Source organism: Eucalyptus grandis, chromosome 5 (genome assembly GCF_016545825.1).
Source record: "Eucalyptus grandis isolate ANBG69807.140 chromosome 5, ASM1654582v1, whole genome shotgun sequence".
In the NCBI taxonomy this organism is placed as follows: domain Eukaryota; kingdom Viridiplantae; phylum Streptophyta; class Magnoliopsida; order Myrtales; family Myrtaceae; genus Eucalyptus; species Eucalyptus grandis.
In genome coordinates, this window is record NC_052616.1 from 31720057 (window position 1) to 31744730 (window position 24674).

The 24674-nt window shown below is 38.1% G+C and overlaps 3 protein-coding genes and 1 pseudogene across 4 annotated transcripts; 3 read left to right on the top strand and 1 right to left on the bottom strand.

The window, feature by feature from the left end:
• Positions 1-695: 695 nt before the first annotated feature.
• Positions 696-2705, top strand: LOC104444859 (transcription termination factor MTEF1, chloroplastic). Its single transcript, XM_018872897.2, has one exon. The coding sequence runs from the start codon at positions 748-750 to the stop codon at positions 1696-1698; it is 951 nt and encodes a 316-aa protein (XP_018728442.2). The 5' UTR covers positions 696-747; the 3' UTR covers positions 1699-2705.
• LOC104446752 lies at positions 2184-6358 on the bottom strand (annotated as a pseudogene).
• Positions 6359-8679: 2321 nt separating this feature from the next.
• LOC104444857 (protein TRIGALACTOSYLDIACYLGLYCEROL 1, chloroplastic) lies at positions 8680-11540 on the top strand. 2 transcript variants are annotated; one of them, XM_010058625.3, is made up of 4 exons: positions 8680-8876; positions 9714-9813; positions 9982-10163; positions 10240-11540. In XM_010058625.3, the coding sequence occupies exons 3-4, from the start codon at positions 10111-10113 to the stop codon at positions 11252-11254; spliced, it is 1068 nt and encodes a 355-aa protein (XP_010056927.2). In that variant the 5' UTR covers positions 8680-8876; positions 9714-9813; positions 9982-10110; the 3' UTR covers positions 11255-11540. The 2 variants fall into 2 exon arrangements, with proteins under 2 accessions (XP_010056927.2, XP_010056926.2); XM_010058624.3 differs by lacking the exon at positions 9714-9813.
• A 2494-nt stretch (positions 11541-14034) lies between these two features.
• Positions 14035-15617, top strand: LOC104446751 (pectinesterase-like). The gene is made up of 2 exons (XM_010060567.2): positions 14035-14842; positions 14935-15617. Exons 1-2 carry the CDS (start codon positions 14035-14037, stop codon positions 15615-15617), a joined length of 1491 nt encoding a protein of 496 aa, XP_010058869.2.
• The last annotated feature ends 9057 nt before the right edge of the window (positions 15618-24674 follow it).

Below are 24674 nucleotides of genomic sequence, written 5' to 3' on the forward strand. Positions count from 1 at the left end.
CACACACACACACAAATAATCCCTAAATTTTGGCATAATATGCAATATCTAAACTTTTAATTTGTTCAATATGATAACATAATCATTGATATTAGTTCAATGTGGTCATCTTATTTGCTCAAATGACAAATAAGGCATTATTTGATAATGTGGACTATCTTATGTGTTGAGTTGGTCTTCAAAAATAATGAGTCAACTTGTCAATCATTTGATCCATCAACATTATAAATGGAAAAAGAAAAATGTCCATCATTATCTGATGACATGGATAATTATATTATAGCTTGAGGTTAATATCTTACTTAGACAATCCACGTGGAATTATTTTTGGTTGTCCACCACTCAAATTTAATGGGCTAGAAACCATTTTAGCATATGTCCTAAATGTGAATCAATGAAAGGACAGCCAATCAGGGACTAGGCTAAATATTTATTAATAGTTTAGAGATATAAATTAAGGGTATGAAGATAATATTACATATTTAATTAAAGTTCAAAGTTCATTTGTATAATCTTCTTTCATTTATGAAATTTCTTTTTCCCCAAAACGGTACAAACGGCTCTCCAGTTTTAAGTTTTCACCACCCAAATAACAATCCGCGCAATCCATCGCCAGCCAATAACTGCCAGCCTAATCTCCACGTGTCAAATCCATATAAAAGAAAAAAAAAAGAACAAATATAGCCAGAGGGGGCATCGTCTTCCTCAACGAAACCAAACCAGAAAAGCTCCCGTTCGCCATTAGCCATGATAGCATCGCCACTCCACTCTCCCATTCGTTGCTCCTCCCCAAATCCACCACCACCGCAACCGCCGCCGCCGCCGCCGCCGCCGCCATCGCCATCTTCCCTCTCGACCTCCGCCACAACGCAATTGGCCACGAAGCTCCCCAAGAGCCTCCTCCACAAGCACCCGCTCTACACCCCGACCCACCCCCACGTCTCCCTCCAGTTCAAGGAGAAGATCCTCTGCCTCGAGATCATGGGCGTCGACGCGAGCCGGGCTCTCGCCCTCAACCCCTCCCTCCGCGGCGCCTCCCTCCACTCCATCCACTCCGTCGTCTCCTTCCTCCAGTCCAAGGGCATCCACCAGAAGGACCTGGGCCGGATCTTCGGCATGTGCCCCAAGCTCCTCACCGCCGACATCGAGTCCGACCTCTGCCCCGTCTTCGGCTTCCTGTCCCGGGACCTCCGCGTCCCCGACCAGGGCTTCCGGAGGGCCATCAACAAGTGCCCGAGGTTGCTGGTCTCCAGCGTCCGGGATCAGCTCAGGCCTGCTCTGTTTTACCTCCAGAGGCTGGGCTTCAGTGACCTTCACGCGCTGGCCTACCAGGACCCGATACTGCTGGTCTCCAGCGTGGAGAACACGCTGATCCCGAAGCTCAAGTACCTGGAGAGCGTCGGGTTCTCGCGGGACGAGGCGGTCGGTATGGTCCGGAGGTGCCCCGCCCTGTTCACCTTCAGCATCGAGAACAACTTCAAGCCGAAGTTCGAGTATTTCTGCCAGGAGATGGGCGGGAGGCTGGAGGAGCTGAGGGGCTTCCCTCAGTACTTCGCCTTCAGCTTGGAGAAGAGGATAAAGCCGAGGCACACGGAAGTGGTGGAGAGTGGGGTCAGAGTGGCCTTGCCTGTGATGCTTAAGAGCACCGACGAGGAGTTCCGCGAGCTGATAAGGCAGGGCCTTGGTGGTGCCGGATGAGGCTGGGTGGGTCCCTTCTATTTCTTCTTCTTTTTTGTCTGTACATTGCTTTCTTTTGTATGCCAGAAGGATTGAACAACGTTGAGGGCTGGGGTAATTTGATCTGCCTCTCCTTTGATCTGTAAAGGACAATCGAATGAATGCAATGGTGATTGCATTGGACCATTGACGAGCAATGTCCTTTGGGTGCACTGAGAGAAGAAAAACAGTTCGTTCCACCATTGATCTGTTCTTGAAATCGAGATAGGACTCCTGAATAAATCTTGGGCACATCTTCAGATGGCGCCAACGAAATCATACAATATATCGAAAGCATCAGAAAGAGCAATGCTTGGTATCGCGAAAGAAAAGGGTTCAAACATCAGTTAAAGTCTGTATTTGAAGCAAGAAGACTTCCAACTATAAAAAGTTGAGTAAAGAGCCAATTGAATTTCACATTGCTGTCGGGCAAGACCCGTTTGAGCTCTTTGTATGACTTGGCTTTTCTAGGCTTTGATGCTTACAACGGGGCTTGAAAAGGCGGAACAGCACTCGCACTCGTATGAGACGGCGATTGCATGATAAAGCTTTTGAAACACGGATGATTGGTGGATCTGGATAGGTGAAGTGTCGCTCGAGAAAGCCTTGGAAACCCGCCTGATTGCAGACAAACCCTTGACACTGCAAATGTAAGGGTTTTATGTTAGAGAGAAAGAGAGAGGCCTAGTCTCACACAAAACCCAGTATCACGTTTAGTGATCAGTTGTTACACAGCTTCCGGACCAGGCACTAAGGTTTAAGATTTAAGCCGGTACCTCGCAGCCAAATTAGAAAAGGAAAAGGATGGGTCGTATCGTCTTGTCTTTCGGTTACTATCTGTAGTTTGCCTCCGAGCTCCAGAACAGTATCTAAGAAAGAAGACTTCATTCTTTTGCATTTCCGTACTTCTGTAACTCTACATGATGCTGCATTTTGCATCTCCAATGTGTGACTGGTCTTATTCTTATTGATCAATATTCACTTGTTCCTGGCGACCCTATAGAACAAGATGGTAGTCAAAATCTCGAGGATGCTATGCAACTGTCATTTAACTATATTGACTGAAACATCCTCTGACTATATTGACTGAAACATCCTCTGTAATTTGGCGGATGGCCTTACTGTGGTGCTCTGAGTTGGAGAAGTCTCCGGTCGACTTCTAGCAAGAGTACCTCCGGCTTGTTCTGCTATGGTTTCATCTGACTTCCAAACAAAATCTTTTAGAACTTGCTAGATTCTTGACCAGAAAGTTCCGTTTGTTTCACAGAAAAGTAGTAATTTAGGAAAAAAAAAAAAATTCTTTAAAATGATCTCTTATATCATCAGAAATAATTAATCAAAGAGATTTTTTTTTTTTCATAATCAACAACAATTTATGTCTAACTATTTTTGTGAACAATGAAAATATTTTCCTCTAATTTATTTTTGTAAGCAATTCAAGTAATCATTTTAGAAAAACATTTTCCAATTTTTTTCAACAACTTGTCTAAAAGCTCTAAGTTTTGGGCCGAAGGCTTAGTTAATTTGAAAACGTTCTGAAAACTTACTCTAACCAACCGCAATGCCTCAGGCAAAGAGGAAACCCAAATCCAACATCTTCTTCGTCAAAAGTTGGCTAACATTGAACAATTTAGAAGGCAAACCTAATTCTTTTGGGGAACTTAGCAGCTATAATCTAATTTGGTTAAAAGCTCATTGCTCACCTACCATTGGCTTCTTGCTGAGACGTGCTCTTCCATGAGTTGACACCAATTTTACAACATAATTTCAGCAGTTGAGATTGTGAGAACAGTTTTTGCTCATTTGTGTGAGAGTGCTGTGAAATCTTTCTAGAAATTGCAGCAAGCTAACTTTTAGAGAGCACATGATCTCATCACTCTTTTAGAAGAAACATGAATAGATTAAAGGGTAAAACTGAAGCCCCAACATCTTTTCTATCAACAAGCACATGAAGAACAAACACGAAAGAGGTCAAGCAAATGCCGTAAGATTGAGATGCTATACCATATGAAATTCCAGGGTATCTCTGCCTGACCTGCGAAGTTCAACCTTATATAGGGAAGGTGCCACTGCAAAAATCTGAAAGTGAACCCGGCTTTATGCAGTTGAGGTAGTGAGAATGCTTCCTGACCAAAAAATAAAGTGTTAAAACTTTTGGCATGAAATTTTTCTGCATTAGCGAGTCTCGTTTGGTAGAAACAGATGATTACCACAATTGTGACAGCCAAGTGGCCTTTCCTTCCAGTCGTTCCTCTAAGAAGCTTCATCTGAAATTTGTAGTGAAAAGATTTCAGATCGAGCAGTGATCGAGTTGTTACATACTCAGATTCATTAATTCATGTTGGATTGTCCAAGGACTTTCTTCTGAGAAAGTATCTCGTGGAAGAGTGAAATGAGAATTGCGACCTTATGAATTTTTATCATGAGCCATCAAGTTCCACGGAACTTCACGCTGATAAATTGAGCTTCTTCAGGGGAGATGATTACTAAAGATTGAAGGGTCAATATCTTAGAAGGTGAAGGGGCCTTGAGAACATTAACTAAGAACGATATCCTGACTGAATACTCAAATGGCTGGATGCAGACTTAGAACAAGAGATTGAGTGATAAGTACCTTGAAGTTGCTCTTTCTTATGTAGAAACCCAACAGGATATCTGCTTCCTCAATCTTTGCAATTATCTCGCGAGGGAGCATCTTGATGTGAATCTGGTTTCTCTTTTAACGAGTACCTGAACAACAGATTGAGGTTGGCTATACAAAGCTTTAGGCTGCAAACAAATCGGGCATAATAAAACGTCTGAGTTATTCTTTCTCGACATACTACTGAGAAAGACTGTAAAATGAACAGTGACAAGTCCTTTCTCAGTGTTCGTTTTACTGTAAGCAACATCTGATGTTATTTTACTTCTGTTAACTATTGATTAAGCTGAGTAGACATCCCATTGACTTCTCGAAAAGGGTACTGAGGTCGAGACCCTGGGAGGTTGAGACGAGCTCGAACACATTCCAGTGTCCACCAACAGACCCTTCTTCTTGCCTCTTCACAGAAAGGTTCTGGGCGTCCTGATACCAAGAAGGAGCACAGGGACACGCGCAAGTCACATTTTCTTGTCTTTCAGAACCACTGATACACTATGTAGATTTACTCGAACAGGTGGATGTAGAGGGACGGATCTCACTCACCCTGGTCCAACTGAAGATAACGTCAATGTCTTCAAGACTAACATCAACTTGTTCAAGAATACGAGGCTTGTATCTTTTCTCAAAGCACCTGTTCTCGGTAAATTCAGGTATCAGCTCCACGAAACCAACACAGATAAAGAGAAGTAACTAAAAGGCACTTTCGATTGGATTGACGATAAGTGAACTTTACTCTATTTAGTATCTCATCAAAGTTGAATTTTTTTCTAAGTTCATTAGAATAAGTTCTATTTTATCAAAAAATTTCCCTCTATTTTTTGTGTGTTCACTACTTTATATATGTATACGTAATAAATATAAAGTAGGGATTCTGATAAACTTGGAAAAAATATAAACTAAAGATAGTAATCTTTTACTAACGGGATCAAAAATCAGTTTTCTTTGACACAAGAAAGGAATTTTCTGCATTCCTTTCTTGTGTCAAAGAAAAGACTAAGAAGAAGAAAGCGAATAATCCTTTGTTTTCTATTCTCCACTTACTTATTTTATGTTTAGTATCCAGTGAAATTTTCGATTTGATTTAAATTATTAGAATAGAAAACGATTGATCCATTCTATGACATTTCAATCTCACAAGAGTGACCTAGTGACACCGCTCGAATTTGGCTTAAAATCTATTGAAACAATCATTAATTTCAACGCTCCTGCTGCAGAGCAAAGAAAGTGGCCAGCAAGAGTAACCTACCATCACAGGGTTAGGATCCAGAATTGTTCTGATGAGTTTCTTTGCAATTGAGGAGAACCATGGAGGACAAGTGAATTCAGCTTTGAATATCTGCACCACAATTGGGAGCAAAATTCATCAATTATAGGTGAATTATGGGAAACAGAACATTGCCTGCTCGTGATGGGCATCACTATGTATTTATGCCTAGTCAGTACGCATTGATTTCAAATTCACTTATCTTAAATGCAGACATTCGAGAGTACTTTCATTGGTACTGTCCAAAGAGAACGCCTCAAAACACCAGACTTTCTCCCAATGGACAGTGTATAGCCTCTTGTCGAACGTCCTGTACGACTTGCTTACGGCCTTTAGACATGTAAGTTCCCTATTAACTCCCGAGAGATCTTACTTCTTACGAACTGCAGTTACCTAATCATGAATCTTTATTAGCCAAATGCACTGCCCAGTTCTGCCACGACGCGCCAAACTTGGGATGTCAATAAAACTCAGGAGTAGATACAGTGTGAGTTCTAAGATTACTCTTTTCTTTCTTTTTTAATCAATAATTACATTTCCTTCCTTCACCAGATAGATGATACAGCAGATAACAAGAGGGACGAATCACCAATAATAAAAACCTGGAAGGTTTAACTTGATTTGTTGTTCAGTTAGAGGAGTATTGAGATCAGAAAGGCAAGGAAGAAAACAGGAACCTTTACCTCTTCATACAATGCCATGAGATTGGATTCTTCAAGTGGGAAGTAGCCAGCCATTAGGTTGACCTGCACGCCAATTAAACGATGACTAAACCTCCGGTGCGACATGGATCGGCGCTCCACAAGTTGTGTGAAACAGCTGTCGATCTTCCTAAACGAGTCAAAGACAAGTCGATTCCTACACCAATTACGGTGAGTATCTTCCCAAATGGTTTCCCGGATTTCTCAGACCTCAGAAACATCTAAATAGCAAAACGGAAACATCTTTAAAGAATGTTATCGAAATTTTTATCTAAATAATGTTCATATGAGCTCATTTTAACCAAAGAATCTGTCCGAAGATCTCATTCATAAATCAGACGTGATATAAATATAATGTGTTACCAAAATGGTTAAACGAAAAGAAAAAGGCTATGCACGCTGATAGACAGTGACCATGGCAAGACGCATTCAATTGGCAACTTAATCAATTAGAATCGGTAGTTGGTGGTCGATAGAATAACCCAATCAACTATTCATCGACGAACTTTTATGTCCATATAATTTTCAAATTTATTGGGCTTTTATAAACATGTACAATTATGTCTTTTTCTGCACAAATTTTTACAACCATACCGCATTAGTCCCTAAACTTTCTCCAACATCACATATTCCACCCCAGAAGGACTACAAAATAATTTGGCAAAATTCAAAAGTGTTCTTTTGAGGAAGGAGAAAAACATGTTCATAAGAATGAATTCTACGGGCATTTGTACCATACTAGACAATTATAATGGAAGGTCTGGTTGAATTGACATATGCTTCTAACCGGTATATATTTCCAAAACATGTGAGGCATATACTTTTATGTTTTTTACTCTAACACTTGAAATCATGCAATTTTCATGTGCAAATGCTTGCATAATATTTTATTAATTTCCTCAAACTTTATTGATTTTTTTTATGTCTAAATTTTGGACAAGAAGTCATCTATAGATTGGGATAAAAACATCAACAGTTCTTGAACTTTTACTCGTTTTATTAACATTATTAACCAAATATGCTAACGCAGATTGAATATTTTATTTAGTTTATGACTTATCCTTATGTTGTTTAATTTCCTCCCCTACTTTACTCAATTTAGTCTCTTAACTATATTTTTCATTTTCTCTCTCAATTGTGCCACGTCAATTTAGTCTTGATCCCAGCACAGAAATGTTTATTAATTATGTCACTAAAGTAAAACCCAAACATAGCACACTAATATGTTGGATCACATGATACAAAATATTTAAGATGTGAACCTTATATAAATATTTAACATGTTATACGTACTTGTATATGTATCTAAACTTGTTATGTTAACACAAGTAATATTTTAAATTGTTTAATTAAACGAGTCAAAGTGTGAAGTGTGTTAAACAAGGGAAAGGGTCAATTCATACTTGACATTTTTATTATTCATTCGGTGAAGCTTAGACGAACACATTAACAGTGAAGTCCGTTTATTTTGTCATGGGGTTGTTGAAAATTAATTATCTTATATAACGGCCATCAAGGTTTATCTTGAGGAGTATTTAATGATCCTCACCATGCTCAAGCAAAGACTGTTAGAGGGAGAACCAAAAATAATTTCTTAAGGACGAAATTGGACAATAAATTAATTTCCAGAACGGGATTGAACAAAAAAGATGAAAAGTTACTAGCTTTAACGACCAATTTTGCAAATTGATTAAAAAAAAAAAAATTCAAGGTGACGTTGGACTTGATCATGAGTTCGAGGACTAGTAATGTCATTTCCCTTGACCTATCTGTGATGCACTATCTATTTATCCCCTTATAAGAAGAAAGGGATCTAAGGCGATCTCAATTGTTTTAGGACAACAGGTTTTTAAAAACCGTTTTTTACTTAGAAATTCTTTTTATTCAATAACCCTTTCTAGTCTCCTTCAAATTACAGCACGTGTTTAATGTTTCATGTCAAACACATGAAATTTTAAGCAATTTTACTTATACAACACTAAAATTTCCATATCACATGGAATATAAAATGATCCAATAATTAATACGAAAAGGAATGATTCAAAATATGCGTCGCAATTTCAAAAGATAAAGATAACCTTCTAAATTACCTACGAAAAATTAATAGAAAACTTTGTCGTTCGAATTTAAATAATTATAACCCGATATCATCACCATTTTACAATGCAATGTAAGGTTACTCTCATCGAGAATCAATCAACTTTTTTGGTCTCACGATTCCACCAAACTTAAAGTTAATTCTTCAACATTTCGAAAAAAAAAATTAAAATCGGTCTATTGAAAAATAAATTGAATCATTAATTGATTTTTTATTTTTTGTTTTGCACCCGTTGCACTAATGTGCTCTAGTGCTTTCCTTCATGCTGCCGGCCAAAGGCAAAACCCCCGTCTCTCTTTCTGTCTCCTCCTCGCTCTCGCCAGCAAAACTTCACTTCGAGCGTCGAAGCTGCGGCGGCTGCGGTGGCTGCGGCGGCAACGGCCGTCCTCCGGTCACCGGCGACTCCGAAGCCTTCCGGTCGGACGACCCTTGACGGCCATATCGTCGGCGATTGAGGTTTGGTTCGAACCCACCGATGTCCATGCCCTCAACCTGTCGCGTTTCTTCCCTTTCCTCCGCTCCTCTTCACTAAATTTACCGTCTTTTCAATCAATTTTGACCTAATTATTCCCGTAGTCCCCTATATTGATGTTGGCTGCAACGTTATTGTGACGGTGTGAGTTTTGTGTTTGAGTCTATGATGGGTCTTGGGTAGTAATGAGCTTCTTGGAGATCAGGGTTCGTGGGTATGTTCTTCGACATTTGAGCTTGACTATCTGCCGATTCATCTCCCTTGATTGTAGATGCTGCGAAAATGGGGAAATTGCGGTTAATTTTCTCGGGTGAATGATGAAAAGCATATAGTACTGCAGCACTAGGTGGGTCGTGGTGTTTCATCATGACTTTGATTGGATCCATGTGATTTGATGTTATGGGAATACTAGTATTATAGGCTTTGGCTGCATTAACTGCGGTTTTCAATTAAGCAGCCAAATGCCCCGCTGGCAAAGGCTGAGAAGATACTATACAACCCACTATTGCTCCAAATCGCCATTGCTGCAGAACTCTAACAGCTAGAATGTTCTCTTAACCATAAGCCTAGCTGGACATTCCAAACCAACCTCGACCAAATAAGGTTGCACAATCGCAATTATAAGCCTTTCTTCACCTGTTTTGGGTTTTCATTTGTGGTGATGTAGTGTAGCTATGGCTCTTACTTCAACTTAAGTAGATGTCAGTGTGGAATCAGGGAACGCTTTATTTCTGTCTTAGAAGGGTGAGGCACCCTTTAAGATTTTTAGCTGCTTCTAGGTAGATGAATTGATTTTTGACCATATAAGTCGGTTCTTGCAGATCCTGCATTCATGCTGCAAAAATACGAATGCAAATGTCAAGCATGCTTGGATAGGCTTTCTAGACTTTCGTGCTTATTTGTTAATCTAATGACTCTGTGGTAAGCTTATGTACTTATCCCTGTATGCACCCAATTAATTATAATTCTACTTTGCTAGTGCCTGCCAGTCTGCTTACAGTAGTTCTCTACATATGTCAGACCGCTATAGATGCATGTGAGTATAATTTACTTGAAGTTTCAAACCTTCTGTCATTGTTTCTTTTTCAGGATGGAGCCAACCCTTATGGTTGTTTAGTACATATTTTCAAAGCAACTTTTGGTTGGAATTGGTAGCCTGCTCTTATAAACTCCTCATCTGAAAGAAATCGAAATTGAATTCATCCTTTCAACTCAGTCATGCAATCATCTTTTCAGCTTCAGTCACCCTTGTTTTTTAGTGACAGTAACAGGTATACATCTCATCTGGCATTTGAATTTGCTTTTTATGTTTTGTGCCTGATATTTACTACTTTGAGCATATTGCAGTAGTCGAAGTATACAATTGCATGGATGGATGCAAACAAAGTTACCCAGTTCGGTTCAGCTTGTCAAGAAACTTAAAATCAGAAAGGGTATCCAGCATTATAAATTCATCTTGCCCAGGGAAGAGACTAAATTGGCAGCTGTTCCCAATACAGATGACGGCCACCTTTCTGTTTCTACATTGGAAGAAGAAGCAAATAAAAATAATGCATTCTTTGTCGAAGTAGACACCTGGTTTAGCAAATGGTCGCCTCCCAGGTACCTGTGGAGGGGATTATCAGTTCTTATCCTAGCAGGACAGGTTATTATCAGGACACTGAAGGGGAAACTCCACTGGAGGAACACTCTGCAACAGTTGGAGAGAGTTGGCCCGAAATCAGTTGGAGTTTGCCTCTTGACTTCTGCTTTTGTAGGCATGGCTTTCACCATTCAGTTTGTCAGAGAATTTACAAGGTTGGGATTGAATAGGGCAGTTGGCGGGGTATTGGCCTTAGCTTTCTCCAGGGAGCTGAGTCCTGTTGTAACATCTATTGTGATTGCCGGACGTGTTGGAAGTGCATTTGCTGCGGAGTTGGGGACTATGCAGGTATCTGAGCAAACTGACACCTTGAGAGTTCTCGGCACGAATCCTGTGGATTACTTAGTCACGCCAAGGGTGATTGCTTCTTGTGTTGCATTACCATTTCTGACATTAATGTGTTTCACAGTGGGGATGGCGTCGAGTGCCCTCCTGGCTGATAGCGTTTATGGTGTTAGCATTAACATTATCTTGGACTCAGCTCAAAGAGCTCTCAGATCATGGGATATTATAAGTGCAATGATCAAGTCCCAGGTTTTTGGAGCAATTATATCTATCGTTAGCTGTGCTTGGGGAGTCACAACCATGGGAGGGGCCAAGGGCGTGGGCGAGTCGACGACTTCTGCTGTGGTCATCTCACTTGTTGGTATATTCGTTGCAGATTTTGCACTCTCTTACTGTTTCTTTCAGGGAGCAGGGGATTCATTGAAGAAGTTGTGAGGTGGCATACCTTGTACTTGGACGTGTACTATGGTCTTAACCTTTATAGTTCCGTGTCATTTCTGTTTAGTTTGTTTACTTCCATCTACATTTAGGAATTTTTGAGTGTTTTGGTTGCTGTTTCCTATTTATCGAAAATTCGTTAGGCCTTTGATCATCTCATAGTCCTCCGAGCTTTAGGGTAAGGGGGTGCCGGGTAAAATACAAGATTTGGATTCTTTTTTCAGGTGTGTGTGTATATATATTTTTTGGGATCTTATCTAAAGTGGGTGTCCTTTTCTCTTTCTTTGTTTTCGCCAAAATGAGGAAGGTGCTTTAGGTAGAGGTTAATGCTGCATTTTAGAAGAATGCTCTGTTAACTCCATGGGTTAGATTGTTAGATTCTTCATTTACTGCTGTTACACTTTTACTTTAGGTAGGCTTGCAAGTTACGACTGCGTGCTTCATTAAGTTTTTAGCTAAAGTTTTACTTAGAGCATTACCTAGCTTAATTAATTGAACTGTGGAGTTACAAGTGCTTTTGTACTTGTTATTTTGGTATGAATATACAAGATTTATAGTTTCTTGAGGATCATTGCGGTGCGTTCATATGACAAGACATATAACAATTTAAAAGAATCTGAAAGATTCACCCTCTTTATTAGCAATATAAAAGTTTTGTTTTCCATTCTAGAGCCCGTTTCATTAAAGAAAGCAAGAAGACGACCTCCACTTAATTGGGCAGTTACTTTCGACCCTAATATATAGAGAGGGTTTAAACACTAAGGCTCTGCTCCGCGGAAAATAAATGATTTAAAAAATATTTTTGTAAAATTGATTGCATTTATCGCTTATAAAATGAATGAATGAGAAATGTTTCATTACCCATGAAAATATTTAAGTATAAAATGTTATTAATAATAAAAATGTTTTTTATTAGCTAATAATTTCTAGCCACACAACTAGTCAATGTTAGAAATATTTTTCAAATTATTTATTTTTCGCAATATAATCGTAGCCTAAAATGGAAAGAGATAGTTTGTTAAAAAATATTTTTCATCATTCATTTTTCGCGAAATAAACAAAACCTAAATAGAAAGAAGCAAGGCAAACATGCATGCTTTTCTACATTTCTTGTAAAGATAAATCTTCATGGGTAGATGGAAACCGAATGATCTTTTATGGTCTCATAGGGCATGCATTTGACAAAATTTCTATTTCTCGATTTTCTCGTTTCTCTCGTTAGAACAAGTTTGGAACCTAAAACAGTTTGGTAACACAATTTGATTTCTCTGAAAGCATTTCTATTCCGTAAATAGAGAAATTGAAAAAATCGAGAATCTGAAATTTTTAACTTCTCGTTTAAAATAGAAATCGAAGCTGAAATCAAACCATATAAAAGAACCTTGTGCTTTCTTGCTAACTTAATTCACTTATAACCACAACTTCACAAATTATTGTTAATTTTCTTTTCTTATTTTGCTCGTGTTTTTTTTCAATTTTTTTTAATAACTTCGAAAGGCAATGGAATGGGTCTCCAATTTTAAAAAACAACCAAAGTTTTTAAATGCTTACTTAAAAACAATGGGGATCTTTCGTCCTAGAAAGAACACACGCATGGCCAATTGAAGAAAAAATTCTTAAGTAATAGATGAATAAAAAACGTGCCTAGAAATTTAACCTTGTTTCTTTATGGATTCAAAATTCTTGCAAAATAAAAATAATTATATTGTTACACAATCTTGAATTTTTATTCGAAGGCAAGAGATTCAAGAGAATCTCTCTCTTTGCTATGCAAGGGTCATTAAAAGTTCATTGAGCAACAATAAAGAAATTAGGGATGAGCAACTAGACTGATTCAATTCAAGAATCAAAATAAACCGACCTTCCCCCGATTGGTTTCCAACCATAAACACTACTTCAAGGTAGAATTCTCATATATTCATTGACACCATCAATTTTGTTTTGTTGATAATCTTGTATAATACTAGTCTTTGATAAAATGATAGGGCTGTATAAGCGCCATTGATGGCACCCATATTCATGCTTCTGCAGTACTTGTCTGAACCTACGCAAGATGAGCTTGCAAACAATACATTGATCGAGGAGAGAAACCAAATAAATACGCTTAGGAAAACCATTGTCAATAAAATGACAGAAATCAATTTTCTGTTTCAGAAATTTTGTCATGCGCAGCCATATAATGATTTACTCTTTCATTTTAGCCTATATATATGGAAACGCGATGTAACTTTTACTGTGATAGATTGATTTTTCTTTAAAACCCTTACACATTACCAAAATTTGGAATTGTCCAAAAAATCGTAAACCTATTGTATGGCAGTTAATACAATCTTAAACATTTCAATTGTATCAATTTAATAATAATTTTTTTAACAATTTGTCAAGTTATTCCTAAACCTATTAATTGTGTCAATTTAATTCTAGACATTTCGAAGATTCATCAATTTAGTCTTAAATCTATTATTTAGATATTTGAGCAGAACAACTATATTGGCCACAAGGCTTAAGATCAAATCGACAAATCGTCAAAAGATTTAGAATTAAATTGACACAATTGAAAGGTTTGAGATTTTTTGGACAATTTTCCCGTTAAATCATTATTGATTATTTGTAACTGAACGAGATAAATGCTGAAACCTCAACCTTTCATGAAGTTCTTAACTCATTGTTGACGTTAATGAGGAGATAGTAATCACTATCGAAAATGAAACTAATCTTTTTGGTAAATTGCAGTCGATAAAAGCGTTAGTTGCGCAAGGCGTTCCAAAGTACGTAATATGGCTTCATTTATAGCGTCTCTTCTGCTCCTCCTCCTCTTCCTCTTTGTCCTAAAACAATCGGTGGCAGCTCCCGACATACCTAGTTCCAATCCGTCCCCGGTCGACTCACTTCCGCCGCTCAAAACCACGCTTCTTGCCGCCACTGACCTCTTGACCCTCCTCGAATCCGCGAACCAGGCCGACATTGTTGAGGAAAAAAGAGGGACTCTCGAGACCTGCGAGGAACTCCTCCGGATATCAATCTCGAACCTAAAAGAATCACTTTCAGTGGTTGCCGACCTGTCCAAGGTGAGGGGCCTCCTGAGCTCAGTTCTCACGAATCACCGGACATGCATGGAGGGAATCCGGTCGACGTCGGGACCGCTAAAAGATGTCCTAGAAAGTTCCTTTCGCCATTCTTACGAGCAGATCAACACATCACTCTCGGTCATTTACAAGGCGTTGCTGCTGCAAGAACCGAGACATCACCGGAGGCGGATTAGCTCCGCAAAGTGGCTCTCTAGGAATGACCGCTTGGTCCTGGAGGCCCCCGTTACAAGCTTTCATCCTGGGGACGTGATCACTGTGGCTGCAGATGGAAGCGGGAATTTCAGCACCATATCCGACGCGATTAGGTTGGCGGTTCCAGATAAAAGTGATCGCAGGACAGTAGTTCGTATCAAGAAGGGAGTTTACCGTGAACTTTTGCAAATTCCGACCAGTAAGACCAACGTCTTCTTGGTAGGAGAAGGAGACGGCCAAACCGTCATCACCGGGAATCGAAATTCTGTAGACGGGTGGCAGACTTACCAAACCGCAACCGTTGGTAATATATCTTTTGCGACGGGGAAAGATCATCTTTTTTCAATAAGAATTCCGAATTCTCAATACACACTTTGGCTTCGTCTTTTCCGACAGGCGTTTCGGGTCGAGGATTCATGGCGAGGGACATCACGTTCGAGAACACGGCAGGACCAGCCAAGCACCAAGCCGTTGCCCTCCGAGTGAATGCAGATTTCGCCGCATTTTACCATTGCGGCATCCATGGCTTCCAGGACACACTGTACGCGCACTCAGGCAAGCAGTTTTACCGTGAATGCAAGATCTCGGGAACAATTGACTTCATATGCGGTGATGCTTCGGCTGTCTTCCAATCTTGCCAGGTGATATCGAAAAAGCCATTGCCCTGGCAATTAACCACCGTCACGGCCCAATCGAGAGGAGTGCCGACCCAAGACAGCGGTTTCTCCTTCCACAGGTGCTCAATATTGGCCTCCCCTGACTTGGCCTCCTCCCCTGGGAAGAATTACCTGGGGAGGCCTTGGCAGGCATACTCTAGGACAGTGATCCTTGACTCCGACATCGGCGGACACATCGACCCGGCAGGTTGGTCTCCCTGGGAGGGTAAGGACTTTGCCGACACCGTGTACTATGGCGAGTACGGGAATCATGGCCCCGGTTCGAGCACTGCTGGTAGAGTCCGATGGAAAGGCTTTCATGCCATGAGTTACCAAGACACGTCACCTTTCATGGTCTCGCCATTCATTTGGGCAGATAAGTGGCTGCCATCCACTAATTTCCCGTACGACCCTTCAATATGAGCTTTGAGATTCAGGAGGTTTGAGATTTAGAGAGATGGTTCGGGTTCTAATGACCTCTGGAAAAATAGGTTAGAATGTAACATGGTCGCTTTGTCCATAACTCGTCTCCTAGTTTTTTCAACAAGTCGGCATCAAGAAACAAGACATCTGAACGCCACTGGGTCATATATCTAACAATGATCACGAACTCCCAATTTACGAGTTAACACATGCACCTGAACATGATCCAGAAAAAGATTTTTTTTTTAATTTCCCGTTGTCCGTTTCTGCAATTTTGATAGTTTCTTTTTTCTGAAAAAACAAGGAAAAAAAGAGTCGAATTTCTTTGCAAATATGATTATTGGTCGGACAAAACATTATTTCGTGATTTCATGATCCCATGCCCATAGGCAATGCACAGGTGACCGATGGCCTGTCTTGTCTGTTAAAATTGTTGGAATATAATCCAGAGAAAGCAAATTGTTTGTTGTAATCAAATATCAATTGTCTGTTAAAATTGTTGGAATATAATCCGACAAATTGTTTGTTGTAATCAAATATCAATGTAAAGAAGATGATAATAACTTTATAATATCATTCTTTTTATGTAAACATACAAATCTTGGAGAATAAGAAAATAAGATATCATTGGAAAAATAACATAAAATTGGAGGTGGGGTACAGATATCCAAATCTCCTTAAGGCAATTAATTCTTGTCAATAGTGCTCTGCAGATTTACGAACTATGCATCCCAAAATACAACACCTCAAACCTGTTTGAATTAGCACTATATAAACATGACTCAGTTGAACTATTCAATTGAACCGGCACACCCAGAAAAATTAGAAGAGTAAAGTAGTATTTCAAATCTCTTTTGGAATTGTTGTCTTGAATTGTTCTATCGAAAAACCTTCTAATGAAGCTCTATACTCTTATCTATTTATAGAGCTTTAAAGTTCATGTACAAAAGAGATACATGAATTAAATAAATGCATATATCCAAGAAATTCATGAATCAAGAAATACATGAATCCAAGAGATTCATGAATCTAGAGATACGTGAATTTAAGAGATTCGTGAACTCAATAAATATATGAATTAAAAGGATAGGTTATAAATTCAATAGATACATGAATAGAAAAGACATATTTTAATTTGTTGGCTTTTGCTGATCTATTAACCATAATTATAGCAATCCCTCACATTAATGAATCAACAAAACATTTTTGACTCAAAGGAATTTGAGCATGCCTGTTGAAATATACCGCATCAAGATAGGTAGCTTTCACTTTGAACTTTTTTTAGTGAAAGCCTATCAGACTTACTTAACTAGTTGATGTACTAAGCCTTGAATCGCCAGTTGTTTGTGTAAGCCTAGATAATAAAACTCACATAGAATATTTCCAATTCAAGATTAACTCTCGGTTCTGTTCGTTCTTTTGCCTTGAACCTCTCGGGATTCATGCGTGCTTTAGAAAATCTAGCATTTAAAGATTTTCATAGAATCGGCCAACTTCACACATATATGTGCATTCCTATTAAGGATATCCTACCATATCTTACTTGGATGTTACATTCCAAGTTATATGAATCATTAAATGCATAGCGTATCCTTAATAACGTTGTAGGAAAGCACTGTTGCATCATAGGAATGGGAGACAGTGCTTACACTAGAGTTTCCAGAATTTACGTTGTCCTATTGAACCTAGACCATGGGATCTCCAATCGCATAGGTTAGGCTTCTACCCTGGAATCTCTTTATTAGGTTAAGGCTCTTAAACCCATTCCCCTCAATGCACAATTTATCTGCTCTCTTGAAAAACCTTTTGTCAGCAGATATTTTCCTTTGACTTTACAAAGTTTAATGAAATGATTCCATTTGAGAGCAATTGCCTTGCGGTATTGTGTCTACAACGAATGTGTCTAGCCTTACCATAATAAATCACATTATGAGCCTTTGCAATTGCCGCTTGATTATCGTCACAATGAATGCAAATTGTAGGCATAGGTTTTGGCCACAGTGGAACATCTTCTAAAATATGTCAAAGCCATTATGCTTCTTCAGTAGCTTTATCCAAAGCAACAAACTCTAATTCCATCGTAGAGCGTGTCATTAGAGTTTGTTTAGAGGATTTCCATGATACTACGGCACCTCCTAGCGTGAACACATATTTGCTAGTCGATTTCGATTCATCAAAATCTGAAATCTAATTGACATCATAATAACCTTTCAAAATAGCTGGATATTTGCCATATTCTTGAACAAAGTCTTTTGTCTTTTTCAAATGTCCTAATACTCTCATCAGAGCATTCCAGTGCCCGTGACTTGGGTTACTGGTATATCCATTCAGTTTGCTTACTAAGTACGCAATATCTAGTCTAGTGTAATTCATGATATACATGATGTTGCCTATTACTTGAGAGTATTCCAGCTGTCTGATACTATTTCCAGTGTTCTTTCTTAAAGTTAAGTGTCGAAGAAAATGATTTTTGCATCTTTAATGCCGAATCTTTTAAGTCTCTCCATTACCTTTTCAATGTAATGAGATTGTGTTAAACCTAAGCCATCAGAATTCCTTAGAATTGTGATGCCGAGTATAACATCTGCTACACCTAAATCTTTCATCTCAAAGTAGATGACCGCAGTGTTATCTCCAAGAATTAGTAAGTCATCGACATATAGACAAATAAGTACATATTCAACTATTGTGGATTTAGTGCACACACATTTGTCACACTCATTGATTCTATACCCATTTTGAATCATTACCCGGTCAAATTTCTCATGCCATTGCTTAGGAGCTTGTTTAAGTCCATATAATGATTTGACAAGTCTATACATTTTGTGTTCTTGTCCTTTGACCTTGAACCCTTCAAATTGTTCCATATAAATCTCCTTGTCGAGATCACCATTTAAGAATGCAGTATGTATCTGCAAATTGTATAGCAAAGCTATAGCAATCAACATCCTTACTGATGTTATTTTTGTGATAGGTGAATAAGTATCAAAGTAGTCAAGATCCTCTTTTTGTCTAAACCCTTTGGCTATAAGCCGAGCTTTGTACTTATCAATGGAACCATCAGCTTTTAGTTTTTTCTTGAATATCCATTTACATCCAATTGGTTTATTTCCAGGTGGAAGATCAACCAATTCCTAAGTATGGTTACTTAGGATAGAATTGATTTCATTGTCAATTGCTTCTTTCCAGAAAAGAGTATTTGGAGATGGCATTGCCTCTTTAAAAGTTTGGGGCTCACCTTCTAACATGTATGTTAGAAAATCAGGTCCAAAAGATTTTTCAATTCGAAACCGTTTACTCTTCGAAGTTCGGCTTCTTTGGTCACAACTTCATCATTCTCAGATTTTGATTCTCTAAGTTTTTTCTAAGAAAGTTTTCATTGATTTCTTTCAGCATCCCTTGATTCTAGGATTGTATTGACATGGATTTCCACATTTTCATATTTGTGAACTAAAAATCTATATGCGCTCCTATTTTGAGCATAACTGATGAATATGCAATCCACAATTTTAGGTCCCAGCCAAGTTTGTTTAGGAGGAAGAATTGCCACATTGGCCAAGCACCCCCACACTTTTAAAAAATTGTAGGATGGCAACCTTTCATTCCATAACTCGTATGGAGTTTTACCTATCCTTTTGTGGGGTATTTTATTAAGAATATAATTTGTAGTTAAAATTGCCTACCCCCACGAGTTCTGAGGTAAACCTGAACTCAAAAGCATGGTGTTAGCCATCTCCTTTAGCATCCTATTCAATCGTTCAGCAACTCCATTTTGTTGTGGAGTATAAGGTCCAGTCATTTGGAGAATTATTCCAAAACTAGCACAAAACTCTTGAAATTGATTGAATTGTATTCTCTTCTTCTATTAGACCTAAGCACTTTGATTTGTTTATCAAGTTGGTTTTCAATTTCATTTTTATAGTTGACAAACATGATCATAGTCTTATCTTTGCTAGTTAGTAAATATACATAGAAAAATCTAGTACGGTTATCCACAATTGTGATGAAGTACTTTTTTCCACCTCTACTTTCTACAAACTTTAAATCACATAGATGACTTTGGATTAATTGTAGAGGTTCACTTGTTCTTTCAATGAATTTGAAAGGTTTCTTGGCAAACTTGGCCTCAACACAAGTCTCACACTTGTAACGAGCATCCAATTCAAATCTTGGAATTAACCCCAAGTTTGTCATTCTCTTCATTGTACCATAGTTTACATATCCTAATCTACCATACCATAGATAAGGAGACACAATAGTGTAAACTGAAGACTTTTCTTTGTTAATAGTCTTTGGGTATACATAATTCGAGTTTACACAAGTACCATTTCCCCCACATACATCCCTCATTTTGAAAGTACAAACTTGTCAAATTCAAATACAACTTTGAAACCCTTCTTGACAAGTATGGGGCCGGAAATTAGATTTTTTCTGAATTTCTGGTACATGCAGCACATTCAATAGGACAACCTCCTTGCCAGATGCAAACTTCAAGATCACCTTTCCTCTTCCGACAATCTTTGCTGATGTAGAGTTAGCCATATAAAGCTTCTCATCTTCTTCAGTCTTCTTATAAGATGAGAACATTAGTGTTCGACACCAGGGATGCTTCAGACATTACCACAGTAGACAGTCTCTCAATGTTGTCATGTTCTGTCAAATTCAATTGCTGGGCTGTACCATCGTTCTTGCCTTTTTTTTCGGGTGCTTCTTGCAACCCTTTGCACAATGGCCAAGCTTGTTACATATAAAAGATGTCCCTTGGAATTTCTAGAACTGTTCCTTTTGCTTGCCTTTTCCTTGAAAGGACATCTTCCTTTTTTCTATCTTGCTTGGATTTGGAAGATTCCACAATGTTGGCCTTTGGCTTAGAAGAAGGGTCCGCACTCTTTCTATTGTCCTCCTCGATTCTAAGGCGCCGAATGAGATCTTCAGGGCTCATCTCCTTCCGTTTGTGCTTCAAATAATTTTTGAAGTCTGACCAACCCGGAGGCAATTTCTCAATCATGGCCGCCACTTGGAATGATTCACTAAGTATCATTCCTTCAATAGATATGTCACTCAAAATTAATTGCAATTCTTGAACCTGACTCATGACAGATTTAGAATCCACCATCTTGTAGTCCAAGAATTTGGCAACCACAAATTTCTTGGTGCCAATGTTCTCAATCTTGTAATTCTTCTCTAAGGACTCCCGTAACTATTTAGTAGATTCAATATTACAATAAATATTATATGGAGAATTCACTAAACAATTAATAATATAATTTTGACATAAAAAGTCCCCATGCTTCCAAGCCTCTAATGCACCGAGTGTCATGACATTGTGCTTATCTAGACTAATTACCGGCACACCTTCGATAAATACTTCGTCAGATTTAGCATGGTTAGATAGAAGAACATCTTTTGCTGCCATTGTTTAAAGCCCACTCCGATGAATTCCTCTGGTTTCTCCTTAGCTGTAACTAGAGGTGTTGTCATCACAGTAGGCAAGGTTCGTTGAACTATCCCTCCAGAAATGGAGCCAAAAGCCATTTGGCCTATATTGTTATGAAAAATAGTCCTGAGCATACCAGTGTATGACTTGTACAAGCACCACCAAAATTGGTATTGGCCCAAGTGCCCGTAGCATTGACTGCTACAAGTTCACACCCTGAGGGCTGAACATCTCCCATAGCAATGGTCGAATCGACCATAGGAACGTCTCTTGAAACATTCTGGACATTGAAAGGCACTTGATTATTTTCAGCCATCTCAATAATCTAACAAGAAAAACAAACAGTGAGTAAAATAATTGCCTTAAGATTGTTGGAATATAATCCAGAGAAAGCAAACTGTTTGTTGTAATAAGAACATTAATGTAAAGAAGACGATAACAACTTTATAATATCCTTCTTTTTATGTAAACATACAAATCTTGGAGAAGAAGAAAATAAGATATCATTGGAAAAATAACATAAAATTGGAGGTGAGGTACGGATATCCGAATCTCCTTAAAGCGATTAGGTCCTACCAATGGTGCTCTACGGATTGACAAACTATGCCTCCCAAGATACAACACCTCAAACCCGTTTGGATTAGCACTATGCAAACATGACTCAATTGAATTGTTCATTTGAACCAGCACACCTAGAAAAATTAGAAGAGTAGAGTAGTATTTTAAATCTCTTTGGAATCGTTGTCTCAAATTGTTCTATCGAAAAACTTTCTAATGAAGCTCTATGCTCTTATCTATTTATAGAGCTTTAAAGTTCATGTACAAAAGAGATACATGAATTAAATAGATGCATGTATCCAAGAAATTCATGAATCAAGAGATACATGAATCCAAGAGATTCGTGAATTCAAGAGATTCATGAACTCAATAAATATTTGAATTAAAAGAATAGGTGAATCTAGGAAATTCATGAATTCAATAGAAGAAAAGACGTATATTAATTTGTTAGCTTTCGTTGATCCATTAACCATAATTATAAAAAAAAAAAAAAAAAAAAATATATCTCAAAAATATATCTCGAGTTTGAGTCCAATGCAAAAATCTGGATATTTCGAGTTGGATACTTTGCAGACATCTGAAATCGAAAAAGAATATCCGAAGATCAACTCCTCAAAAGTCCGAATCTGCGTTGGAGAGTTTGGCCGCTGAAATAGGAAAGTCCAACATTGACTTGGACTTGAATTTGTTTAAAATATACAGAGATATATTTTGGTTAAAATCAACAAGATTTAAAAAAGGAAAGTCTGAGAGTTAGACTCATTGACCGATCGATTGAATTCTACTGTGATTTGGATTCCTTAGTGCATGACATGTTCTGTCTTTGACCGCACATATAAATATAAGGCTCGTATGTTGTTTTCAAATAGCACTATTGTTGAACCTTGAAGTGCTCAAAGAGTGCTTGAGAAGTATGGGCTATCTTCGTATTGTCTATGCGGCGAAACTTGTTCGTGAATTACATCCAAGTAGTTTAGTGTTGAAGCTAATTAAATCTTGTATTAAAATTTGCATGTAATTCCTTTGTGAAATTGAGAGATTATTTCATTATGAACTTTGGAGCTAAACATTGTGTGTGTCTTTTGGTGTAGTTGGGGCTTGGGAAATACTAAGATTATTTGAATGGCTCAAGTATATAATCTCCATTGTATCACTTGATCTATAGTAAAATTCATTGCTGCTCTTCCCCTAGATATAGGTCTCTATGACCGAATCACATAAATTCGGAGTCCAATTTATTTTCTTGTTCTATCTATTTATTGTTTGATCAATCGCATTTTGCAACAATTAGTATCGGAGTGAGACTTGGCTGAGTTAAAGCAAAATGATGGCAATAGAAGAAGGAAAAGTGAAGATAGATAGATGTTGATGGGAAAGATTTTGGTTTATAGAAGATACAGATTGAAGATTATCTTTATCAGTTGAAACTGCACTTGCCCTTGTCTAGGGAGAAGCCAAAGATGATGAAGCAAGCTTACTCAGATTTACTCGATAGTGAGCTATGCTATGGGCGTTATTTTGCTAACGTTGGCTTGTAACGTTGTGCTTAACATCATGAAGAAGAAAACCACTACTGATTTGATAAAAGCCCTCTACGATCAACAATGTATGTTTAATGCGATATCTGTTTAATTTGAGAATGAGCGAGGGTGCATCAGTTGCAGATTATATCAATAAATTCAATGTGATTGTTAGTCAATTGAGTTCAATTGAGATTGACTTTGAAAATGAGGTACGTGCTTTGATTATGTTATCTTATTGTTTAATAGTGGGAATACTACTATTACTAATGTTAGTAATTCCTCTAAGTCAACATGTCTGACGTTTGATGGGGTTTGAGATTTAATTTTAAGTGAAGACATCCGTAGAAGAGAATATGACGAACTTGTATCTACTACTTTAGTAGGTGAAAATAGAGAAAGATATTAAACACGTGTTAGCAAGACTAGTACTAATATGAACATGCATAGTTAGTCTAGGACTAGTGATGTTATCTGTTGGAGCTGTGGCAAGATGGGGCATTTTAGAAAGAATTGTCTTAAGCTAAAGAATGAGAAGGGTAAGAGAATTATAGTTGATTTTGCATACAATGTTGCAGCTATAGCTGATAGTGCGGATTATGTCTTGTCTGTTACTGATTATTCATCATTCGATGGATGGATTATGGTTTCATATGCAAGACTGTAAACCCATAGATACTCCTATTGCAAAAGGCGAAGGATTGAGCCATAGATTGTGTCCAAGGACTCCACAAGAAAAGGAACAAATGCAACATGTTCCTTATGCTAGTGCTGTTGGGAGCTTGATGTACGTTATGATGTGTACAAGACCTGACATATGTTTTGCAGTTGGAATGGTGAGTAGATACCAATCCAATTCAGGTCAAGCACATTGGAACGCCGTTAAGAGAATACTGAGGTATCTAAAGGGAACTGCTAATTATACGCTGAGTTATCAATGAAAGGATTTGCGACTTGAATGCTATTCTGATGCTGATTGGGGAGGAGATTTAGATGAAAGGAAATTTACCTATGGATTTGTTTTCTTACTAAATAATGGCGCCATATGTTGGAGCAGTAAGAAACAAAAATATATAGCCTTGTCCACAATGGAAGCTAAGTTCGTGGCTTTATCAGCAACAATATAAAAGGTGTTTGGCTTAAGAGATTTTTGGATCATTTTAGGTGTTATTGAGAATGCTGCAGACTCATTGTTGGTTAACTGTGATAGCCAAACAGCAATAACGTACACCAAAGATCCAAAATATCATGATAAGACCAAACATATAGATACCAAGTATAATTTTGTCAAAGATATGGTTGCACGAAAAGATGTGAACTTATAGTACATGTCTATGCATAGAATGGTAGCAGATCCTATGACAAAGCCAATACCTAGAGATATGTTTTGTGGCCATGTGAAATCTCTGGGACTACGTAGAGACTGATGTACTGAATATTGTAATTTTCCCTAAGTATTTACATTTAATAAATTTGTGTTTTCATCATTAATGTCTAAGAATTTTTTGTTTGATGTTTATGCATCTTAATGCTTAGTGCATT